The sequence below is a fragment of the Myotis yumanensis genome, unplaced genomic scaffold (genome assembly GCF_028538775.1).
Source record: "Myotis yumanensis isolate MYYU_CA2020_CCGP unplaced genomic scaffold, mMyoYum1.0.hap1 SCAF_17, whole genome shotgun sequence".
In the NCBI taxonomy this organism is placed as follows: domain Eukaryota; kingdom Metazoa; phylum Chordata; class Mammalia; order Chiroptera; family Vespertilionidae; genus Myotis; species Myotis yumanensis.
Genome location: NW_027223768.1, coordinates 18554348 through 18576587, shown reverse-complemented (window position 1 = coordinate 18576587; position 22240 = coordinate 18554348). Strand labels below are relative to the sequence as shown.

The 22240-nt window shown below is 43.9% G+C and overlaps 1 protein-coding gene across 1 annotated transcript; it reads right to left on the bottom strand.

The window, feature by feature from the left end:
• Positions 1 to 2682: 2682 nt before the first annotated feature.
• PRDX6 (peroxiredoxin 6) lies at positions 2683 to 11927 on the bottom strand. The gene is made up of 5 exons (XM_070397496.1): positions 11757 to 11927; positions 6930 to 7086; positions 5551 to 5697; positions 4582 to 4728; positions 2683 to 3672 (listed from the first exon to the last, which is right to left on the bottom strand). The coding sequence occupies exons 1-5, from the start codon at positions 11849 to 11851 to the stop codon at positions 3544 to 3546; spliced, it is 675 nt and encodes a 224-aa protein (XP_070253597.1). The 5' UTR covers positions 11852 to 11927; the 3' UTR covers positions 2683 to 3543.
• Positions 11928 to 22240: the final 10313 nt, after the last annotated feature.

The following is a 22240-nucleotide window of genomic DNA, read 5'->3' as shown; positions in this document are numbered from 1 at the left end:
TTGTGATACTGCTATAAGTAGTGCTCCCGTAACATTTTCCAAAGTTATTGTCCCCTCCCCAATTTAGTAACTCTTGAAAAATAGATCTATGTTCCATAATCTTAGTTACTGAAAGCAAAGTTGAAAAGTTAACAATCTTACCTTGCATAGTACCGTTTGATACTATTTTCATTTTATTTTTAAAAGTCAAATAAAGTTGATTTTCATGGTGTACTTATTAGATTCCATTGTCTTTTTCATTTCAACAAAACTTTGAAAGAATGCAAGAATCTCGACTCTAGGGGAAATCATAATAGAAAGAAACACAAGAGAAGTCAAGCATAACCATTTATGAAGAACTTTCTGGACACCGAGCACGTAGGGCAGTTATTTCTCAGAGTGGCTGTGGAGCACTCGGGTCAGCAGATATGGGTGTAGCCGCACATTACAGAGATCTATGTGGCTTCATTTTTCTGATGTAACCAGGTACCTGGCAACAGGCAGAACAGGGCTGGTGCTGTGGTTTGAGGAATAAGCACGGACCCAGGCTCCTTGCAGCCTTCTCCTCCATCCTTGGCCAGTAACTTTCTCAGATGGCAAATCATCGGTCACTCCAGGCATCCGGTGGGCCTTTCAGTCAGACAAGGAGCTTTCTCTGTAGAAGGCCTTGCCTTTTAGTCAGGAAGGGACCCCACTGAGGGAAGACGGTCACAAGCCCACACCTATTAAATGAACTTTAACTGGCACCTCACCTTGCCAACCCTAACACCACCTACTATTTTTAAAGAATGGGAAATGGATATTGGGTGTCTGCTGTCCTCGCATCAGTCACCTGGGTTGTTACAAATGAAGAGCTTTTGGTCACCTATAGAATCAGTGTTGGGGTGGGTCCTGGATTTTAACATGTTCCTCATATGATTTAATGCATTTTGAAGCCTGAGATCTACAGTGCAGGGAACAAACTAGCAGAAAACAGATGCCTGCCCTCCAGGTCACTTAGGAGGCACCTCACCATGCACATCCATTAGGCTTAAACACTATAGAAATATCTTATGTAAGTCAAGAGGTAGCATGGTTTGTGGGCAGTAGACTCGGTGATATCAGATTTATTCTTTCTCTTTACCCTATTGACTTTTTGTCTTATTCCATGGCTGGTTCCCTCTCCCAGCAGCAATCCAGGCTTCCATGTTTTCTTGTTCATATTCAATACAAGACCAAAAAGAATGGCTTCCAATAGTGAGAAAGAATTATTCTAGAAATGCTGATAATCCTGTATTTGTCTCCTCCCCAAGAACTGAGTCCCATGTCCATTTTTGGACCAATCACTGACAAGAAGGTGGTAATGACCTTTTACCCAGTCCATGCACCAGTTAAGCTAGAATCAGTTACATTGCCTCAATTTGCATTGCCCCAAGGGGGCATGGTTTAATGGAGTAAATCACTAACACCAGTTCACTGCACCCAAATTGGCATCTTGAGCTGGCCATTTAGGCACGACCACTCTGGCTCCTTAACCCTTCACTGAGCTTCTCAATACAAATTCCTACCCTTAGGGTGGAGGTTAGAGGTGAAATCAGATTTGTGGCAAGACCACACAGGAGCCACAAGTTAATCATTTTACTAACTTAGAAGATTAGCCTGTGCTTATTCTTTGAAGTCGTATGGACTTTCAAATTCCTTATGCTTCTCTCATAGCCCCATGGTCATACATTACCTTTCAATTAAATCTTTGGATGCATAATGCAATTTATTCTGTTCTTCCAATGAAAATTGAGGGCAACAATTCTTTATAGGGGAACTCTACTCTTCATGCCCAAGGGTGTTAAAAATATGCTTAGGATCACTTCTACCTAGAAATACATATTTATTATGTAACATTTACTTGGAAAGAAACTTGTTCCATTTCATGGCTTCATGGCTGCTTAGTGGTAGAGCCAGAACTAAATTTGACAGCACGAGCCCCTTTCCTTTGAGCTTTTAAAGCGTTTTTATACTGATGCCATCATTACGGGTAGAGTAGGTGTACTAGATAATATTAGTTCTTTGAAGGAAAAATATATTGTGACTTGGAGAAGAGATGAGAACAGGATGCCAGTCCTTATAGGTCTCCTTCAGACCAGCATTCCCCAGGATACTGTGAAAACTTGGAATTTTTACCTTCATTCTCAACCTTCTTAGTGTCACCCACCTTTTAAAGGAAACTAAAAGGCCTAACGACTTCTCTGACACATGGCACCAGGGATCATATTTTACTCAATAAAAATATAGAGGGCTACCTGCAAGAGACTGTACCAGGTGTGTGACACTTCTTTCCAAACTGAGGCCTTATTAGCACAGCATAAGTCCAAGAGACCTTGAGTTCAGAGTAGCTAGTACTCTTTCCAGAAAAGCATACCTATATGCATCATTATCCTCAAGATTCAAATTCCGAAGCTCAGCAATCCCATTAAGGCATTAGGTGTGTTACACCAGGGGTCACAAACTCAAGGGACTATAGGACCCACACAGGTACCACGAAGGAGCAAAGTGGGCCAGGTGCTGTGGTGAAGTCACATGAGGCCAGCTGCACCTCCTGGTCATTAGAAATTTTATATATCTGTCTCTGGAGAGAAGCATCAATGCCAATCCCAGTGAGGAAACCTCTGCCCTCAGGACATGGGTCTAACCGAGTATTTCAAAATGTGACAACAGAATTCTCTGATCTAGTTTTAACAAAGGATTTATTTGCTAGATCCCCAAAATGCAACATTCAGAAAGTACTGCCCCACCCTCAGCAAGAAGAGTTCTACAAACAGCTTCTGTCATCCTCTCCTCCCTTCCTCCCCAGGGCGAGCCCTTTCGGTGTTATCTTGGCGGAGCACTGACACGAAAATACCTGCTGTGAGAGGCAGGTGGCGCTGTTGTTCTGCTCACACCTCTAGCAGGTAAGTGGAGCCTTTTCTCCCTCTTTTGGTAGAAATGTATTGAAAAATTTTCTTAGCAAAATATTTAAAGATCCCTCCCCCTGCTCATCCCACTTCAGTTCTCTCCTGTAAAAGTACAGAACGGAAATCTTTTCCCTCAGTTGTGATCAAAACACTGAGTACTGAAGAATATCTGGTTACTTTAACTGCTAGGGTTATATACTTACAGATTTAACAGAGGAAACTGAACCTCAAGTTCTGATGCTCCCCAAAATGTGTAATGGAAGAGAGGATTTGATTAGAACAGCTAAAAAAAACCTGATGGTCATTCCAGGCTGGAGCAAAGCAGCTTTTCAACCATCAGTGGATCCTACGTTGCTGATCACAAACCTGCAGAGATCCGATATGATGTGAGTCTCAAATACAGACTGTATTTCAGAGAGCCAGGAGAGAGGGCTGAGGCATGGGAACAGAACAGAATGCTGGTGAAGGCACGAAACAAAGAACCCCACGGGGTGTTTAGTGCCATTTTCATTTAATAAGCCAGGAGGACAGCAACCTAGAGACCGTGGCTGTGATCATAGTGGGATGTTTCTATGGAATCGCTGTAGGACACATGACTGGCAGCTGGCACCCGCTGGCTCACTGTGCAGGGTGAGACCTACGGCTGGGGCGTGTAGCGCAGGTATTTCTTGCCAGATGGGAGGTCTTTGGTGAAGACTCCTTTAGGGAAGAGTTTCTTGGCTTCCTCTTCAGGGATTGTTGGGAGGACCATCACGCTATCTCCAACCTACGGACAGACATTGAGAATGGTGAAATCCAATGGTAAAGCCTGAAGGCAAGAATGAACTTTAGATCCCCAGGTTCTCTGACTTATCATGGTCCTCCAACATGCTATGCTCACCCTCAGGTAAAGCTTCCTGCACTAGGCCCCCCTGAGAGCCAGGCAGAAAGCCAGCCTTCCCACCTTGGTACTCCCCTTCTCCCCTCGGCTCCCCATTGTTCTGTGCACCTAATACACTATAAACTAGTTTATTGTCTGTCTTTACCACTGGAATGTGAGCCTAAGAGGTCTGGAACTTTATTGCTCATGGCTACATCTGGGCTCAATAAATGTATGTTCAGGGAATGGACACAGCATTTTATTTGATATACTTAATCAGAAAAACAAAAACTGGTATTCAGGTTAGCATATTTTTAAAAATGTAGCGACATTAAAATATTCTTGTGATATTATCCATGTCTTACATATTGCAGAAATCCTAGAGATTGTAAGCTTGAAAACAAGTGTCAGAATTCCACAGAGGTTTAATGAAGCTTACGAGAAGAAAATACTTCAGGACAGTAAGACACCAAAAAGTTTTATAGCCAGGACTTAAGTGGCCAATCTAAGTTTTATTGTAAATATTTTGCCATCAGGGAAGGATTAAAGTTTTTTAAAAAATCCTCTTATTAGGAAAGGGAATCATTCTGACCAATTTATCTGCCCAAATAAGCTAAAAGCTAGAAAGCAATATGGGAGTTTGTGTTTTATATAAAAGTGTTAAAGACCTTGAACAGCAAATCTTAAACTCAGCCATGAGGAAAAATCCTCCCAGGGGACTTGCGCGCTGGAAACAGAGAGCCCGAGGGTGGCCACTGGACATTAGCCACACAGGCCTTTCTTGTGCGCTGGGGACCTGCCCTTTAGCATCTTTACCTTCCAATCAACCGGAGTAGCGACCCTCTTTTCTGCTGTCAGCTGGAGAGAGATAACTACTCTGAGAATCTCGTCAAAGTTCCTGCCAGTGGTCGCGGGGTAGAGGAGGGACAGCTTCAGTTTCTTATCAGGGCCAAAAACAAACACCTGTAAACACACAGACACTTAAATAGGACAAGTTCTTTGATATGAAAGCCTCTTGGAATGCTTGCCTGTCATGACAAATGTTCGAAGGTATAAACACAAAGCGAACGAAAAAAATTCCCCAATATCTAAAATGGTACACCAAACTTCATTGGGGGGCAGGAACCCAGACACTTTTCTTCTCCATGTCATTTCCCTTTTTATAAAAATATACTTTTTGACTTTTTGATTACAATGACCTACAGTATTGTATTAGCCTCAGGTATACATCAGTGTTCATGTTATTCTTCTGCACTTAAAAGGAGATTATATTTGTTTCTGGTTGTCCCAGTAAGAAAAACTGATATGCAAACTGAATCCAGGAAAGGGCTCCGGCTGGTACTATGTTAAATAGGGGTGATTATCATAAAAATAATACTAAAGGGAGTGGACACTGGCCCTCACGTAGTTGTACTTTTTGCAGATGAGGGACTAAGTTTGTTTTCAGGACAGAACTAACCAGAATTCAAAACCAGAGCTGCCCAAGGACGAAGGACATGACCCATCCCATTAAAGAGAGGTTGTCAGGAGAGATATAGGAGAGATTACTCAATTCTAGAAGTAGGTTTCCATAAGCTATGAATTATCCAGTTTAAAATTTTAGCTGAAAATTTAGCATGAGCATTACACATAATCAGTGAGATTGCTACCAGTACAGTTATTTCCCTGAGGAAATATGTAGACATTAACATATATTCGCCTATTTCCTCTAGGTGCTGCAAGCATTTACATGGACATACAGCCTGGCCCGTCATGAGGACTCCAGAATGGACTTCGATAACTCACCACACGCGCCGTCACAGGCATGCCCTTCTCGTCCTTCTCTGCTGGGTCCAGCATGCCCAACAGGATGGCGAGGTCCCGATTCCGGTCATCGATGATGGGAAAAGGTAACTTTTCTGTGGGCTCCTCACAGTTGTAAGCATTGATATCCTAAAATGCAGGGGAAAGAGAAATCGAAACCAGGCACATCCTCTGAATTCAATCTGTTAACAGCCATCCTATTGCAAGACAGGGAAGAGGACCATAATCATAGTAATTTCTCTAAGCAATTTTAATAATGAATGAACTCTCCCCATCCCCATTATTCATTGATAGGAAGAGCAATAGGGTACTATATTTAGGTTATAAGCATAGCCCCTTTTCTTTCTTCTTCTTTTTAAATCCTCACCCGAGGATATGTTTATTGATTTTAGAGAGAAGAAACGGGGGGTGGGGGGAGGGTGTGGAGAAGAGAAACTCTGATGTGAGAAACAACAATCGTTTACTTTCTGCACAAGCCGTGACTGGGTATTGAACCTGTAATCTAGGTATGTGCCCTGACCAGGAATCAAATTCGCAGCCTTTCAGTACATGGGATGACGCCCAATGAACTGAGCCACTTGGCCATGGCTAAGCATAGACTCTTTTCGTGCCCAAGTCTGTTAAAATGCAGCTTGTTTTTACTGCTTTAAGAAAGCAGCAATAACCTCTTTAAAAGCCGATTAGTATAGTATCAGATACCAATCCAAGGTACCTCTGGGTTTCCAAATATAAAAACCATCAGAAATAATGCATTCCTTAAGTCCATCACATCTGGAAACAACGCCACATGCAAAGATAATTTTATAGATCTGATCCCTGCCTCAAAAACACCCTGACTCAGACATTAAGCTACCAGAAGAGAGATATTAAAAAAACAAAAACAAAACAGAACAGAACACAAAACTCAAAAGAAATATAAGAATGGAGAGTTGAACATAGACTTCAAGGACAAGTCAAAGGTAAATCACTAGAGTAAAATCTACATAGAAAACAAAGCATTTCAAATCTGAACTAAATGACAAGGATATACTCGTGTCCTTTCTTTCACCCCCTCCAGTAAAACTTCATTTATTTCTTTTTAAAAAAAAAATATTATTTTATTGATTTTTTACAGAGAGGAGGGGAGAGGGATAGAGAGTTAGAAACATCAATGAGAGAGAAACATCAATCAGCTGCCTCTTGCACGCCCCCTCCTGGGGATGTGCCCGCAACCAAGGTACATGCCCTTGACCGGAATCGAACCTGGGACCCTTGAGTCTGCAGGCCGATGTTCTATCAGCTGAGCCAAACCGGTTAGGGCAAACTTCATTTATTTCTACTCTACAATTTATAACCTCAAAGCACAGCCATAGAAACGTTACCTTGCTCCAGGCAAGATGGTCTTCAACACTGTCTATTGAAAGGGCAATCAGCTTAACGTTCCTCTTGGCAAATTCAGGTGCCAGCTTTGCAGCTCTGCCGAGCTCTGTGGTACACACAGGGGTAAAGTCCCGAGGGTGGGAGAAGAGGATACCCCATCTGCAATGGAGGCAAAGGTCACAACTGAATGACAAGGTTATCACCAACAGCATGCAGAATGGGAAGTCACAAATCTGAGGTAAAAAATGATGTTCTTTCAAAAAATGAATGCTTATAAAGACAATTACTTTTAAACTTTTCTGTTGAGGAACGCTTTTTGATGTCCTTACCTCCAGGAAAGCCAATGCTTAAAGCCCAGTTCAATCAAAGATATGACAATCAAGATGACAAATATTTTAAAAGACTAATTTAAGGGTTTTTTCTCTTTTGAGCCATCCTAACTCCTTTTCAACTAATAAAATCTGTGCTACTCAAACCAAGTAGCTTATTAAAATGACTTTCTTTTGCCCCCTTCTTTATTTTTTTTCCCTAACCATAGCCCAACATTCAGCTCCAATAATGGGTGTCCCCAAAGTCTCTGAATCCAAACGAACAGCTGACTACAAGAATAAACAGATTATGTAATCTAAAATAAATAGGCTGGTGTCCTCTATTTATATGTAAAATTAAAGTTGACACGTGGCTTCTTTGAAGTGAATGGCTATGAAACCTTTTATAAGAGCTTTACAGGACACCCAATATTTGCACCTTGACAAAACAGCACTCTCAGAGTTTTACCTATTTCTCTTTCTCTCTCTTTTTTTTTTTTAGCTGTCACAGCTTTAAAAACAAACAAAAATGACAGAAAAACTTTATTGTTGAAAGTATTACATATGTTCCCTTTCCACCGCATTGACCCCTTCTAGTCCCCCTCCCCCCGCCCCCCGCCTTCACCACACTATTGTCTGTGTCCATGGGTTATGATATATGCATACAAGTTCTTTGGTTAATCTCTTCCCACCCACCCCTGCCTTCCCTCTGAGACTGACAGTCTGTTCCAAGCTTCTATGTCTCTGGATCTATTTTGTTCATTAGATCCCACATATGAGTAAGATCACATGATACTTGTCTTTCTCTGACTGGCTTATTTCGCTTAGCATGATACTCTCCAGGTCCCTCCATGCTGTCTCAAAGAGAATTTTACCTATCTCTTCATTTGTGGTTTCTTTTTCTTCTTGCTTCAGACCAAGTAGGTAGAAACCTGATAAACTACAATGTAGATTCTAGAACTACAGATTTTTAGGTAAATATTATTATCTAAAGCATCACTGCCTGAAGTTAAACTTGTAGAGATTTTAAGCACGCTTTAAGCTGAGCCACCAAGAATCTTTGGAGTCCCAGTTCCTTCTCTTTGGTGACCATGGAAACTACTCTCTACTGAAAAGGGAAATTTAACACTCGGTTTTCCACACTCCCAGGGGCTTACAAAATTAAAACAGGACCCTAACCTAGATTACTAGATCTAGCTTAGATGCCAAGCTGAGCTCACCAAGTTTGCCAAGTTCCCTGAAGCACAAAGAACAAAGCAGAAATGAAGGTACCCCCTTCCACTCACATCTGTCACTCAACTCCAAGGCTTCAGGAAAGGAAAAGACTTTCTTACAAAAAGGATGGAGGATGCTATGGAAAGACTGGGAGGAAAGGTAATTAATATCTTTAACACTGTGGAGGTGTGTGGTAGGTCTACTTTTTTAAAAGGGCAACAAGGGGGATATATATCTTTTATAATAATGTAGCTTTGAGTAAAATGTAGGCCTTAGATTCTATGGAAAAGGATCTGTCTGTTTAGGGTTCAGACGAGACTTTTGAGAAGAAATGTTAACGGGGTGATGAGTTAGGCAAGTCAGGCGTTTTCCTTCCATTTCCAGTCAAGAGACCATTTCTCTGAGTCACTTCACACCCTCTCTCCAACTGGAGAAGCCAAACTCCAGTTTACCACTCAGCTCGGAATAGGAATAAACTCGGGCATGTCTGACTGTGGCCTGCCTTCCCCTCAGAGTCTCCCCACTGCTGCTGGTGAGAGTTAATTACATGATCCCATTTCCTTCCTTCCTCATTTTCAAAAGACAATAGGTTTCCTCCTTTAAAGGAACAGTCCCTTCTCACTAACCCCCCAGAAAACTTCAGGAAAACACACGTTTTTGTTTAGTGAAAAAGCTGTGAAGCTGCTTACACCACATACGTAAAGAAACAGTGATTAAGGCTCAATAAACTCACCAAACACAGTCCCCAAACCTCTTAGTTGTATCTCATTGTCTAGGGGAGTGGAGAGGGGGGTGGAGTAGATGCCTGTGAAATTTTATGGTTATTTTAATTTTTTCCTCCCCCCTAAAAAAACAACACCCGAAACAAGAATTGGCAGTCTGAATTGAGATCGCATACAGAATGGAGTTTGGAAAATATTATATTAGGCAAAAATCCATGTACTATAATGACATAAAGAGCTCAAATGTCATTTGGGGGTGGGGCCGACTTGTACAGCCTTTTAAAAAAATACATATTTTTACTGATTTTAGAGAGAGAGGAAGATGGACAGAGAGAAACATCAATGTGAGAGAAATACTGATCAGTTGCCTTCAGAATGCACCCTGACCTGTGGCACCCCAACCTTGAACCTGCAACCCAGGTATGTACCAAGACTGGGAATAGAACCAGCAACTTTCAGTGCATGGGATGATGCTCAACCACCTGAGCCATACTGGCCAGGGCTTATATAGTCTTTTATAGATGTGGGTATTTTTCTCATCTTTCCACTGGTGGTTCCCAGAGATGGTACCATTTTTTTTCCCCCAAAATATATGTTATTGATTTTTTACGGAGAGGAAGGGAGAGGAATAGAGAGTTAGAAACATCGATGAGAGAGAAACATCGATCAGCTGCCTCCTGCACACTCCTCGCTGTGGATGTGCCCGCAACCAAGGTACATGCCCTTGACCAGAATCGAACCTGGGACCCCTCAGTCCGCAGGCCGACGCTCTATCCACTGAGCCAAACTGGTCAGGGCCATTTTTAATCAAATCAAGAGAGATCTAGAGGCCAATAAACTATGGTGATGACAACAAAACCCAAGAAAGTGGAGTTAGCTGAGGTAGTGACAGCATTTATACTTATTGCTATAGTAGTTATGCTTTATGTTAATATTTATCTTTAATCCATACAGCCTAAGAGTTCTGGTAAGATTCCTATGCTGTGTGGGGGTGAGGACTGAGAGTGGAATGGGAAGGGGTTTTGGAGAAATGCTAATACCTAGATTCTGAGTATAGACTGGCCTTGGTCTGTGTTTCTGAAGCCTTTTCCTGCCTTCAGGGTCCGAATGTTCCATTTCTCACCATTTTCTGGTTGAGCCCTCTCTTTCACAAACTGTTCCCTTGATGAGAGGCTGGAAATGGACTTAGAGTTGTAAGGGGTTGGGTAGGCCTAGCAGTGGTCGGCAAACTCATTAGCCAACAGAGCCAAATATCAACAGTACAACGATTGAAATTTATTTTGAGAGCCCAATTTTTTAAACTTAAACTATATAGGTAGGTACATTGTTATTAACTTAATTAGGGTACTCCTAAGGCTTAGGAAGAGCCACACTCAAGGGGCCAAAGAACCGCATGTGGCTTGCGAGCCGCAGTTTGCTGACCACGGGCCTAAGGTATAGAGTCTCTCCCAGGATCTCTGAACAGCCCTGTCCAATCGTTGGTTAATCTCAAAAACTTCCTTCTCTCTATATATACATACCTGGATACCACATATAAAAGGATTCAAACCCAGGGAGGAATTGTTAAGCCTCAGAAGACCACAGGGCTCCTGAACTTCAGAACCATAATGTAACTAGACATGTCTGGGAAGTTTCTGATTGAAACTGAGCAACTTAACGTCTGCAGATCCAGGAGCTATAAAACCAGGGTGACAGCAATTTACTCCTAACGGTAGGATTTAGTCATAATGGTCTGATTGCCAGATAACAGGTCACCAATTTGTATGGCTCCAGCCAGACCATGTGCTGCTGGAAGCAAGGCGAGGGGGAGGGGCACACCACTGGGAAACAAAGGGTCACGGGGAGCAGAGGTACATGTGTTCTGGCAAGAAGAAGTCGCTGCAACTGGACAGCCTCAGAAAGCCCTGCCCTCACAGTGTTGCAAGTTCTGGAATGAAGGACACACCTATGCACAGAGTGTTCTTGGTTCCTCCCAAAGTTCTTATCAAATCTTATCCTGGCCACTGAAGGAGGCTGTGGCCAAAAAGTCTTCCGGCCACTTATCCGGCAGCTGGTGGCTTTAAACTTTACATTTTGCGCCGAGAAGCCTGCAAATCCCAGGCAGCAGGCAGAGCCCTTCTGCCAGCAGCAGAGTCCCGGGACTCACACCCACCTTCCCCGGGAGCAAGTTCCAGAACAGAGGGAGGGAGGGGGCCGAGTCCAGGCAGGAGTCCCGGGAGGTGACCGCCGAGGCCGCCGGTTTCAGTCCCCACCGGGCCTGGCTGGACGTGCTACTTGCACAATTTACAAACCGAGTTAAACAGCAACAAACCCTGCTCCGCACCGCGCTCCGGGTCCCGGGACCTGCGGAAACCCAATTTCTTTCCCCTCCCCCTTCCCCGCCTGGAGCCAGGCTGGCCATGCTGGGGCGGGACGCGGGAGGGAACCCAGCGGCCGCCGCGGGGCAGGGGACGCACAGTGAGAGGCACGTGCAGGAACCGGTGCGGGGAGGTGGCCGGAGGACGAAGGGAGTACACGCAGGGGAGACACTTTCAGATGGGAGCGCAGCACGAGGCCAGGGCAGGGCGACGGGGTGGCCACTTACGAGTCTCCAAGAAAGTCGTGGAAACGGATGCGGCCGACGGTCGTGTTGGCCTCGAAATTGGGAGCCTCGTCCCCGAGAAGGAGACCTCCGGGCATGGCGGCAGCGGTGACGGAGGAGGAGAAAGCGCAGCAGCGACACGCACCCGCCGGCGGGTTCGGGAGGAGGTGCTACTGCGGAATGAGCTGGGCTCGGCGGGGCGGGGTGGGCGGGGCCTGGTCGTTGGCGGGTGGGCGGGGCCTCAGTCGGCGGGGGCGGGGCGGGGCGGGCCGGGCCAGGCCAGCTCTGGTTCGCCAGATCCCCGCCACCTCTCTTACCATCCCTGGAGCCAGTGGGCGCTAGCGTGCGTGTCCCTTTAAGTGAGGTCGCCCCAGGCAGGCTCCGGGGTGCGCAGCATTGGACCCTGCCGTGTGTGCGCGCTTTGGAGGTGAAAAAGCGCAGCAGAGTAGGAATGGGCCCCCACCCGGAGAATCCCACAGCTGCCCCAGGACCCCGGAGGCGCAGAATTCGCGCAGGAGGGCCTGCCCACCCACCCACCACGGACGACCTGCACTCCCGGCTCTGACAGTGTGAGCGTCTGGAATCGGGCAGCTTCAGCCCGCCTAGCCATCATGAATAGTGTCATATCGGAGGATGTGGCAAGATCCAGATGTGTGGAGGACCTTACGTAAGAGGAAGTGGCTTTCTGATTGCAGCAGAAATTCTCGCACCAATGTTAGTGCTTGAGGGAATGTGACTAAAGTTTTCATTTTTATTCCACTCCCCGTTCCCAGAGCTCATTATGAACTATAAAATAATACAATTATTCTGAAATCTAAATGTAAAATTTAAAACTTACTTATTGTGATCTTCTGTCCAAGCACGACTTAGACAAGATGACTGTTCTCTTGGAGCTTTCATTCTAGTGGGGGAGACATAATTAAATAAAAATATATTAGGTAGCAGACATCCTATTGAGAGGAATAAAATAAGGTGTGCTAGTGGTGACTGGTGCTGCTTTGGATTGGATAGTCTGATCTGGGAAAGCCTCCGGGATCATTTAGGTCAGTGGTTCTCAACCTGTGGGTCGCGACCTCTTTGCAGGTCGAACGACCCTTTCACAGGGGTCGCCTAAGACCATCCTGCATATCAGATATTTACATTACAATTCATAACAGTAGCAACATTACAGTTATGAAGTAGCAACGAAAATAATTTTATGGTTGGGTCACAACATGAGGAACTGTATTTAAAGGGCCAGAAGGTTGAGAACCACTGATTTAGGTGAACTACTTAGCACATAGTAAGGGATCTGGAAATGGTAGCTATTATCTGGATGATGATAATTTACACAATAACTCTTGCTTTGCCAGCTAGAGGCGAGGCACTGTGCCAGGCCTGGTGCTGCAATGGAGATACAGTCCCTGTTCGTACAGCGAAGGTGGCATGCATGTGGTAATGATAAAAATGCAGAATAGCCAAAACCGGTTTGGCTCAGTGGATAGAGCGTCGGCCTGCGGACTGAAAGGTCCCAGGTTCGATTCCGGTCAAGGGCATGTACCTGGGTTGCAGGCACATCCCCAGTGGGAGATGTGCAGGAGGCAGCTGGTCGATGTTTCTCTCTCATCGATGTTTCTATCTCTCTCCCTTCCTCTCTGTAAAAAATCAATAAAATATATTTTTAAAAAAATGCAGAATAATGGTTGGAGTTCAGAAGTGGGGAAAATTCTCAGGCTTAAGGGAGGTACATGGAAGTGTTAGAAGTGACTCACTGTGATTTCGGTTTTCAGCACAGTGATATTTTCATGTGTGTGGGTGCATGCTGATCAGTTCTCTTCTGAGCAAGGACTTGCAGTAAGATTCTTGCTAAAATTTCTAACCACTCAAGAAAACTGTAACACTACTATAATTTAATCTCTAAATTAATTTGACTCCAATCTTTGGTTCTAAAAACTCTATGTCTTACCTTCTTTTGTGGGGGAGAAGGAGAAGAAAAGGAGAGTAATTTGACCTTGAGGCACTATTAGTAGTATTGTGGTGCTAGACTAGAAGACAAAGCTATTACCACAAATAGGGAGAATGAATACAGGAACAGGTTACTGATCTCTGTAAAGGGCATAGTTATGGAACTGACAGTTGTAAATTGAGCAAGTACAATGAAATAAGAAAGAGCCTGTTAGAATTTACAGTGCCACAGACTGCACCCCGAAATCCTCTTGCTTCTTGCAAAACTTGTCTACTTTAATCTTTGAAACGTTTTCAATTCTTTTGAATTAGCCGTCAACATTTTTTAAACACATGATTTTTCACAAAAATATCTGGATACCTGCCTAAAATGTCAAGATCTACCCACGCTGGGCCCATGTTCTATTTGGCAAATGCTGGCTGGGGATAGCCACCTTGGCACTGTCTGTCCCTGTTTGTTCAGAAAGTTCTCCAACATTTACTGACATTGTCTATTGTCATTTTAGCTCCCCTCTCACAATGTTACTTTTATTAGAGGGGAATTAGGAGGAAAATGTCCCTATCTCTGTCAACACTGTGAAAATGAAAGGTTGCCTGACAGTCATGTGTTTCCAGGAGGAACAAAGTAGAGCATATTTCTTTGTAAAAGTAAGAATGATCCTGTGTACTTAATACACAAACAGAGTTGGAAAAAACCATCTGTACTTCTTGGCCCCTGTGGGTAGTTGGGTTTAACCTCTGCACTCCACCGAAGGTGGGTGCTCTGTGCACAGAACCCCATTTCTAGAGGGGAAAGATAAGCTGCTCTCCCAAGGGCTGCAGGAGGCGCCATGGGAAAGGAGGAAAGGAGGAGGGGGAGGGAGGCATTCCAGGGAGAGAGGGGCCAGAATGTGGAAAAGGGAAAGCTGGGCTGAGGAAAACATTTACTTTGCAGAGTGGGTGGAGGCTCTGGGATCAGAAAAAGAAGTTTCCACGCAGCTGACCCGGTTACGGAAAGCCTCTCTGTCCTTAGAACCACCTCCTGCGTGACAGGAAGGAAGGAGTGCAGGACCTTCAGAGGGCCATGACTCCTCTTGGCTGACTGAGTCTCTTCTGTCCTTACTGCTTTGGACAGATTAAAGGAAAAGGTGAAAGGATGGGCAGTGGCCATTTGGGAGAACGGCTGTGTATTGTGATGTCGCTCTTCAGGTTGGGAACTCCTAAAGGTTTGGCCCTACTTTAGTGGTAAGCATTTGTGACCTGTTAGACAGAGTGGGCGTGGGACTAGATTGCACAAAGGACCAGAGGAGCATTTGGCTACCTTCCTGCAGCCACGATAGCAATTTCCTGTCTGCCTGCAGCTGGGAATAAAAGAGCAATGTGTCCCTGGTTAGAATTGTAGCTAGGCAAAAATTCTTATGCACGTGGGAGGAGATAAATGAAACTTGAAATTAATCTTAGGGAGGTGGGGTTATGTTTTTAAAACCAATTCTTATAAACTTTCTTGTTAAATTTGATGTTCTTTTCAGAAAAAAATAGAAGGAGGGCTGGAACATATACTGATCAAGGCAGTGCCATCTACCTGCTATGTGAGAAGGGCAGACAATCTCCCCACTGCTCTTCTTTATTGTGTTTAATGAATATGGTCTCTCCTCCCTCCTGTATCTGCTGCGGGACATCCACAACCTGGAGAGAAATCAGAGTAAAAAATGGGGGAGCAAAAATGAAAAGACAACAGTTGTTAAAATGTTAGATGATGAGTAACTCACAGAGGGGCTTTGAGTAGTAAATTCCAACACTTCTTGCCCCAAATTCAGCACCCTGCAAGTTTACTGTGAACTCTGAAAGAGACTATTTAGTAAGTTTCACAAATAATGACTTTGGGGGGGGTGGGGAGAGCAGATAATTTTTCAAAAATGGTTACAGGATTAGATTTAAAAACATGATATAATAATTGGATAAAGACCAAAAGCCAACCTGAAATGGTTTGAAAGACGGTGAGTTAGGTTAACCAATTCTCTCATCTGCTTTTAGTTAAGCATAAGAGCCCCCATCCTATCGAGAAAAGAATTTATTATGTTTACAGAGCAGGCGGTGAATATACATTTCTGAAGCTTTGTATCTGTATTTATACAGAGACTGTCAGAGAGATGAAAATGGGGGAAGGGCAGAAAAAAGAAACACAGGAGAAAGGGAAGTGTTTTTGAAAGGAACCAATTTGCATGCCCACCTGGCCCAGGCTCCCTGCCTCCTTTCCCCCAAGAAGAGCTGAGCAAACGGCCCTGCCACTTGCTGGCCTTTGGAGATTGCACAGGACTGGAGACTGGCACCGTAGCAATGAACCTACAGACTGGCTAACAGCCTGTAATGGGGCCTGGCACCAAGTGCTTTATTATTGGATCCTCTCTTGGTGACTGGAAGGCAAGACAATAGATTCAGTCAGTGGTTCATAGTAGGGGTAGAAGCTGAAATATGGTCAGGTTAGGTAAGCAGAAGCCAGGAGAGTGGAGAGTGGAGAATGGCAGGGACTGTAGAAGCAAAGGAGCCTGATGCTGAAGGGTGCAAGATAACCCACCAAGTCCTTAATGCTAAGTAGCCTGTGAGCTTCCAAACTCAAACTCCTTGAGACCCAATGCCAGGGGAGAACTAAAGGTGGTGGTGGGAGAAGTCCTCCCCATGTACAGAAAATTAAGCCATGCATTTTCTGAAAATGGAAAGATAATGGTAATAATATCAGTCTATTTGTTGTTATTGCAAAGATCACTAAGCAAAATTAGTGATAAAATACTCCCCCCAGTAAAATCTTGATGCTGGTCTAAATTCTGAACCATTGCTGCAGTTACTGTTGAGTTTTAATCACATGCACATACAGTCCAGATGAGCACATTTTAATTATTCGTTAGTTTTAAAGTATTCTACATAGAAGTTGATTTGGAGAATTCTCCACTTATTCTCTATATATGCAGAGCTCATTTATTCTGGGAGTGAATTGGTTGTGGTTCAAGTTGTCTTCTAGAGCACTTTCTGTCTCCAACTCTTTTTTTTTTTTAAATAATTAAATCTTTATTGTTCAGATTATTACATTTGTTCCTCTTTTTCCCCCCATAACTCCCCTCCTCCCAGTTCCCACCCCACCCTCCGCCCTCACTCCCCACCCATTGTCCTCATCCATAGGTGCATGATTTTTGTCCAGTCTCTTCCCGCATCTCCCACACCCGTTCCCCCCCCAAGCATAGTCAGTCCATTCCCTTTCTATGTCCCTGATTCTATTATAATCACCAGTTCATTCTGTTCATCAGATTATTTATTCACTTGATTCTTAGATTCACTTGTTGATAGATGCATATTTGTTGTTCATAATTTGTATCTTTACCTTTTTCTTCTTCTTCCTCTTCTTAAAGGATACCTTTCAGCATTTCATATAATACTGGTTTGGTGGTGATGAACTCCTTTAGCTTTTCCTTATCTGTGAAGCTCTTTATCTGACCTTCAATTCTGAATGATAGCTTTGCTGGATAAAGTAATCTTGGTTGTAGGTTCTTGGTATTCATCACTTTGAATATTTCTTGCCACTCCCTTCTGGCCTGCAAAGTTTCTGTTGAGAAATCAGCTGACAGTCGTATGGGTATTCCTGTCTTTTGCTCTTGGCATTTTAATTATGATGTGTCTTGGTGTGGTCCTCTTTGGATTCCTTTTGTTTGGGGTTCTCTGCCCTTCCTTGACTTGTAAATCTATTTCTTTCACCAAGTAGGGGAAGTTTTCTGCCATTATTTCTTCAAATAGGTTTTCAATATCTTGCTCTCTCTCTCTCATCTTCTGGCACCCCTATTATTCTGATGTTGGTACGCTTGTAGCTGTCCCAGAGGCTCCTTACACTATCTTTACACTTTCGGATTCTTTTTTCATTTTGCTTTTCCAGTTGGGTGTTTTTTGCTTCCTCGCATTTCAAACCTTTGACTTGATTCTTGCGCTCCTCTGGTCTGCTGTTGAGTGTCTGTATAATATTCTTTATTTCAGTCAGTATATGTTTACTTTCCATTTGGTCCTTTATCACACCATCGAGGGTCTCATTAGATTTCCTGTACATCTCATCAAGTTTATCGACAGCCTCTAGAAGCCTCTTGAGAGACCTCAAAAGTGTGGTTTTGAATTCTATATCCAGTAGCCTGCTTTCCTCCGGTTCTGTCCTTTGTGGCCTGTTTCTTTGTCTTGGCATTTTTTTATGCTTCGCTGTGTCGATAGAGTGGCTTTCCATGTTAAGTGTCCCAATTACCTGAGGTAGACACTCTTGGTGCACCCCCTTGTGGTCTCTGTGAGCAGTCTTGTAGTCAAGCCTTGATTGTTGTAGGTAATTACTACTTGACCTCCAGGCCAACTGGCTGTGAGAATCAGCTGTGTTTGCAGTGGGAGAACTTCTGTCCTCTAGGGAGGTGCTAATCTAGCCTTTGCCTGAGGCTATCTGGCAAATGGCTCTGTGCAGGGCTTTGGCGGGGCGGGTCCCACAGGATCAACAGGGAGGAGGAGGGAGCAGTTATGGCTGCTCTCAGTCCAGCCCCAGGGGCTCTGCCTCTCTGTTCCAGCAACAGCTGCAAACCTCGGAGGGACCGAAGCCAGACAATCCTGCTTCTCCCGTTTGAGTCTGGGTCCCTAGAGACTTGCCTGGATCTGGAGCTCAGAGTCTGAGGCTCCCTCCAGATTGAAACAGTCAACCGCGCCCTCAGCCACCAGCCCGCACTCCGCACCTTAGTATTTTACTTCAGCATTGCGCCTCCTCTGATTCTCGGTTGCTCCTAGTTGTAGAACTTCCACTCAGCCAGCCTTCCTGTGGTTCTGGATGATGTCCGTTCCATCTTTTAGTTGTATTTTTGAAGTGGTTGTTCGAGGCAGCAAACTCCCGCATTAACCTATGCCGCCATCTTGGTTTCTCCTCTCTGTCTCCAACTCTTGAGGAATAATTCTGGCATTTAAACAGAGATTCAAAGTAAGTAACAATAGCTCAGTGATCATAAAGTTAAAGTAACAGAACTTAAGTTATTTTATTGGGAGTGGCCACTTGGAATTTTTGTGTTTAAAATTTAAAACATGTTCACACTGGAAACTATAAAACATTACTAAAGATGCAAATTAATGGAAAGACATCCCATGTTCATGGATTGGAAGACTTATTAGTAAGATGTCAGTACTACCCAAAGTAATCTACAGATTCAATGCAATCCCTATCAACATTCCAATTATTATTGTTTTTTTTTTTACCAAAATAGAAAAATCCATCCTAAAATCCATTTGGAATGTCAAGGCACCCTAAATAGGCAAAATAATCTTGAAAAAAAGAAGAGCAAAGTTGGAAGTTTTATATTTTTCTGATTTCAAAACATATTACAAAGCTCAGCTATTAAAATGGTGTGCTACTGGCATAGAGATAGACATATAGAACAATGGAACAAAAAAGACAGGCCAGAAATAAACCCTCTGTATATGGTCAAATAATCTTTGACAAGGGTGCCAAGGCCACACAAGGAGAAGAAAACTGTTGTGTGCCACTGAGTCAATAGGAACTGAATGCTGTAGATAAAAAATGGCAGAGCAGTAGAAAGAAACAAGAGCACGCCGGACTCATCCTGGAATAACTGGGTAAGAAGAGTTCTTTGAGTTGTAACAGTGTCAGATATTTGCATGTACAGCTTGTTGTTGATTTGTTCTGAAATGTCTTCATCAGCCAAAGTCAAGGAGATGAGCTCAGGGGGGACACAGTGAACTCAAGTCTCCTCCTCCGCATGGACAGGGTCTCAGGACTCAAATTCACCTTCTGTACCAGCTTCTCCTGGCTGTACGCCCACACGCTCTCCTCTGACCCCAAGTTCCTAGTCTGTCAGCTCAGCATGTTCTGATGGTGGGAACAGTCTCAAATTGTTTTATAGATGCAAGTGTTTGACTCTTTTAGGTCATGAAGTGTGTTTTACATCTCCTCATGACCTCATTTATTTGTTATGTAGTAGGTACACAAAAATACATGCTAAATGGAAATAGTGGAAAGAGCTGTGAACTTGGAGGCAGATGATCTGAACTTGAATCTGGTTTTATACTTGTCAGCTCCATGAGCTTGGGAAAGATGATGACTTTTCAGCTTTCTCATCTGTACAGAGAATAGTGATCTCTGCTCTGCCCACTTCACTATGTTTTAATGTAAGAATTCATGGAAAATGTGAATCTCCTTTTTGTGAGCTGAAACCTACTGTAGAAATGTAACACTCCCATCCTTTAGGTCTTTATTCAGCTGGGATAAGGGAAGTGATGGGCTGCGGGAGCTGATATGTGAGAAGACCCCAGAGGCTAAGCAAGTCTTCTAAGCAACGAACTGGAAGGTGACAAAGAACTGGAAGGTGGCTGATGAACCTGGAGACAGGGCAGAGAGGAAGGGAACGGCCCAGAATGATTGGGGAGGGTGGGCTGGGGCGGTCATGAGTGAGTGTGTTTTTCTATTTTTAATCTTCACTGAGAATATTTTTCCATTGATTTTTTATAGAGAGTGGAAGGGAGGGGGAAAGAGAGAGAGAGAAAGAGAAAAACATCAATGTGAAACACACTGATTGGTTGCCTCCCACACTCGCCCCCACACCAGGACCAGGGATTGAGCCTTGACTGGAATTGAACCTGGGACCCTTCAGTCCTTGGGCTGACGTTCTATCCACTGAGCCAAACCAGCTGGGGCATGAGTGAGTGTGTTTTAAAATCACCTCACTGTCTGAGGCCAGGACATCCTCTGTCTCAACGTCAAGGTAAAAACATTGCCTTTGGTGCTCACACTTACATACCTATCAAATCTGGGATATAACCTTATCTCTCCCCTCTACCTGACCACTTCATCCCACACCTAGACCTGGTCCTGGGTTCTTGTCAAGAATTCTGGACCAAAACATGAATCCACAACCAAATCTCAGTCCTGAGCCTTGGATTGAAAGACCTCAGCACCCCGGAAATGGGAAATGGTGTCTTGAATTTGATAAAGGACGTTTGAACTCTGGGAAGGCACACGTAAGTATAATGATGATGAAGTGAATAAAACCCATGGTATAATACTTTTGTACACAATCAGGAATAACTTGGTAATCTCTGTGGTCCTGTTTGTTTTGTTGATTATTTAAGATGCTTGAGAAGTTTTTCATTATGATCAGATGTATTTCATATTGGTTTGGGATTTTAAATGCTTCAGCATATTTTATAGTCGACTTATTAACTAGAAATATATATAAAAAATTCCCTCCCTTGTCCAGTCCTAACACTGTCCATGGGTGGAAGTGTAGTCCATGCTGGTGAATACCCTTTGGCCTTGGCTTATGCTGGACCATTATGGACCTCATGAACCTGGTGCAGTGGAAAGTTAAGACAAAAAATGTAACAGGGGCACGGCTGGTGTGGCTCACCTATGAACCAGAAGGTCACAGTTCAATTCCCGGTCAAGGAATATGCCTGGGTTGCAAGCTCCATCCCCAGTAGGGGGCGTGCAGGAGGCAGCCAATCAATGATCCTCTCTCATCATTGATGTTTCTGTCTCTCGCTTCCTCTCCCTTCTCTGAAATCAATGAAAAAATATTTTTTAAAAAGTGATAGTTCCTACCCATCTCTACCTTGCTGGCCTTTCAGTACTTGACACATGGTAGGTGCTCCGTAATGTTACTTCCCTTTTTCCTCCCTAGATGCAGCGCTGAATTTCTTGGAGGCTAATGTACATGTCCACCCTGGGAAGTGCTGCAGGCAGGAGACGTATGTGATACAGAAGCAGGTGTGAGTCCAGGGGAGGTAGTGGGTCTAGATAGTGCTCCTCCAGGATGGGTCGGCCAGATCAGTACAGCCAGCACCACCTTTTCATCCATTGCAAGAAAAGTAGAATATTATAAGTTCAAGCATAAGCTCGTTAATCACTACCAATATTTGACCAGAGCTTTACAGTTTACACAGGACATTCACATGGATTTTCTCATTTAGTTCTTGCAACAAACCTTTGAGCTCACCCATTTTAGAAGAGAAAACACACTCATTAAGTGATTTACCCAAGGCTGAACCATCAGTGATGACGGAAGGACAGGTGTTCAGACATTCGAGTTGATGTTCTTTATGTGGTTCCATACTTGTTGGGGGAGGGGTTTTTCCTGCTCCTTGGCTTTGCTGTGTAGACAGTAGGTTGCTGGAAATCTTTTTCTGGTCAGCTAAACACGTCTAACTTCTCAGAGAATCATGCTTTCCTTTGGTTGAGCAGCTTTCCTGTACGAATGCTAAGGTCTTGGACAAACCTGTGCACCCTCGGGGGATTGACCTTTCCAGGGAGTTGTAGCAACACGCCTTTACAGATAAAACACCATGTTCAACTCTTTGCAGCCCTTCAAAGGACTCACTCACAGAAGCCCCAGGGGACAGCACCTGGCCGCTGATGGAGAGTTAACGTTCTTTACTCTGAAATGTACCTGGTCAGAGACACTAGTAAAAAGGCTTCGGCTGTAATTGCTTGAATTCCTTTCATAATGAGAACATTTTATTACTCCACTGAAGAGGGTGTGCCAAAAAATTCT

Bases quoted from the DNA above. Each gene is read 5' to 3' on its own strand.
- PRDX6 (XM_070397496.1), bottom strand. From the start codon at position 11,851: ATGCCCGGAGGTCTCCTTCTCGGGGACGAGGCTCCCAATTTCGAGGCC. The intron at 5,698-6,929 runs GTAACGTTTCTA...CCTGCATTTTAG, and splicing joins ACCATCTTGCCTGGAGCAAG to GATATCAATGCTTACAACTG. The intron at 4,729-5,550 runs GTGAGTTATCGA...GTGTGTTTACAG, and splicing joins TGCCTGTGACGGCGCGTGTG to GTGTTTGTTTTTGGCCCTGA.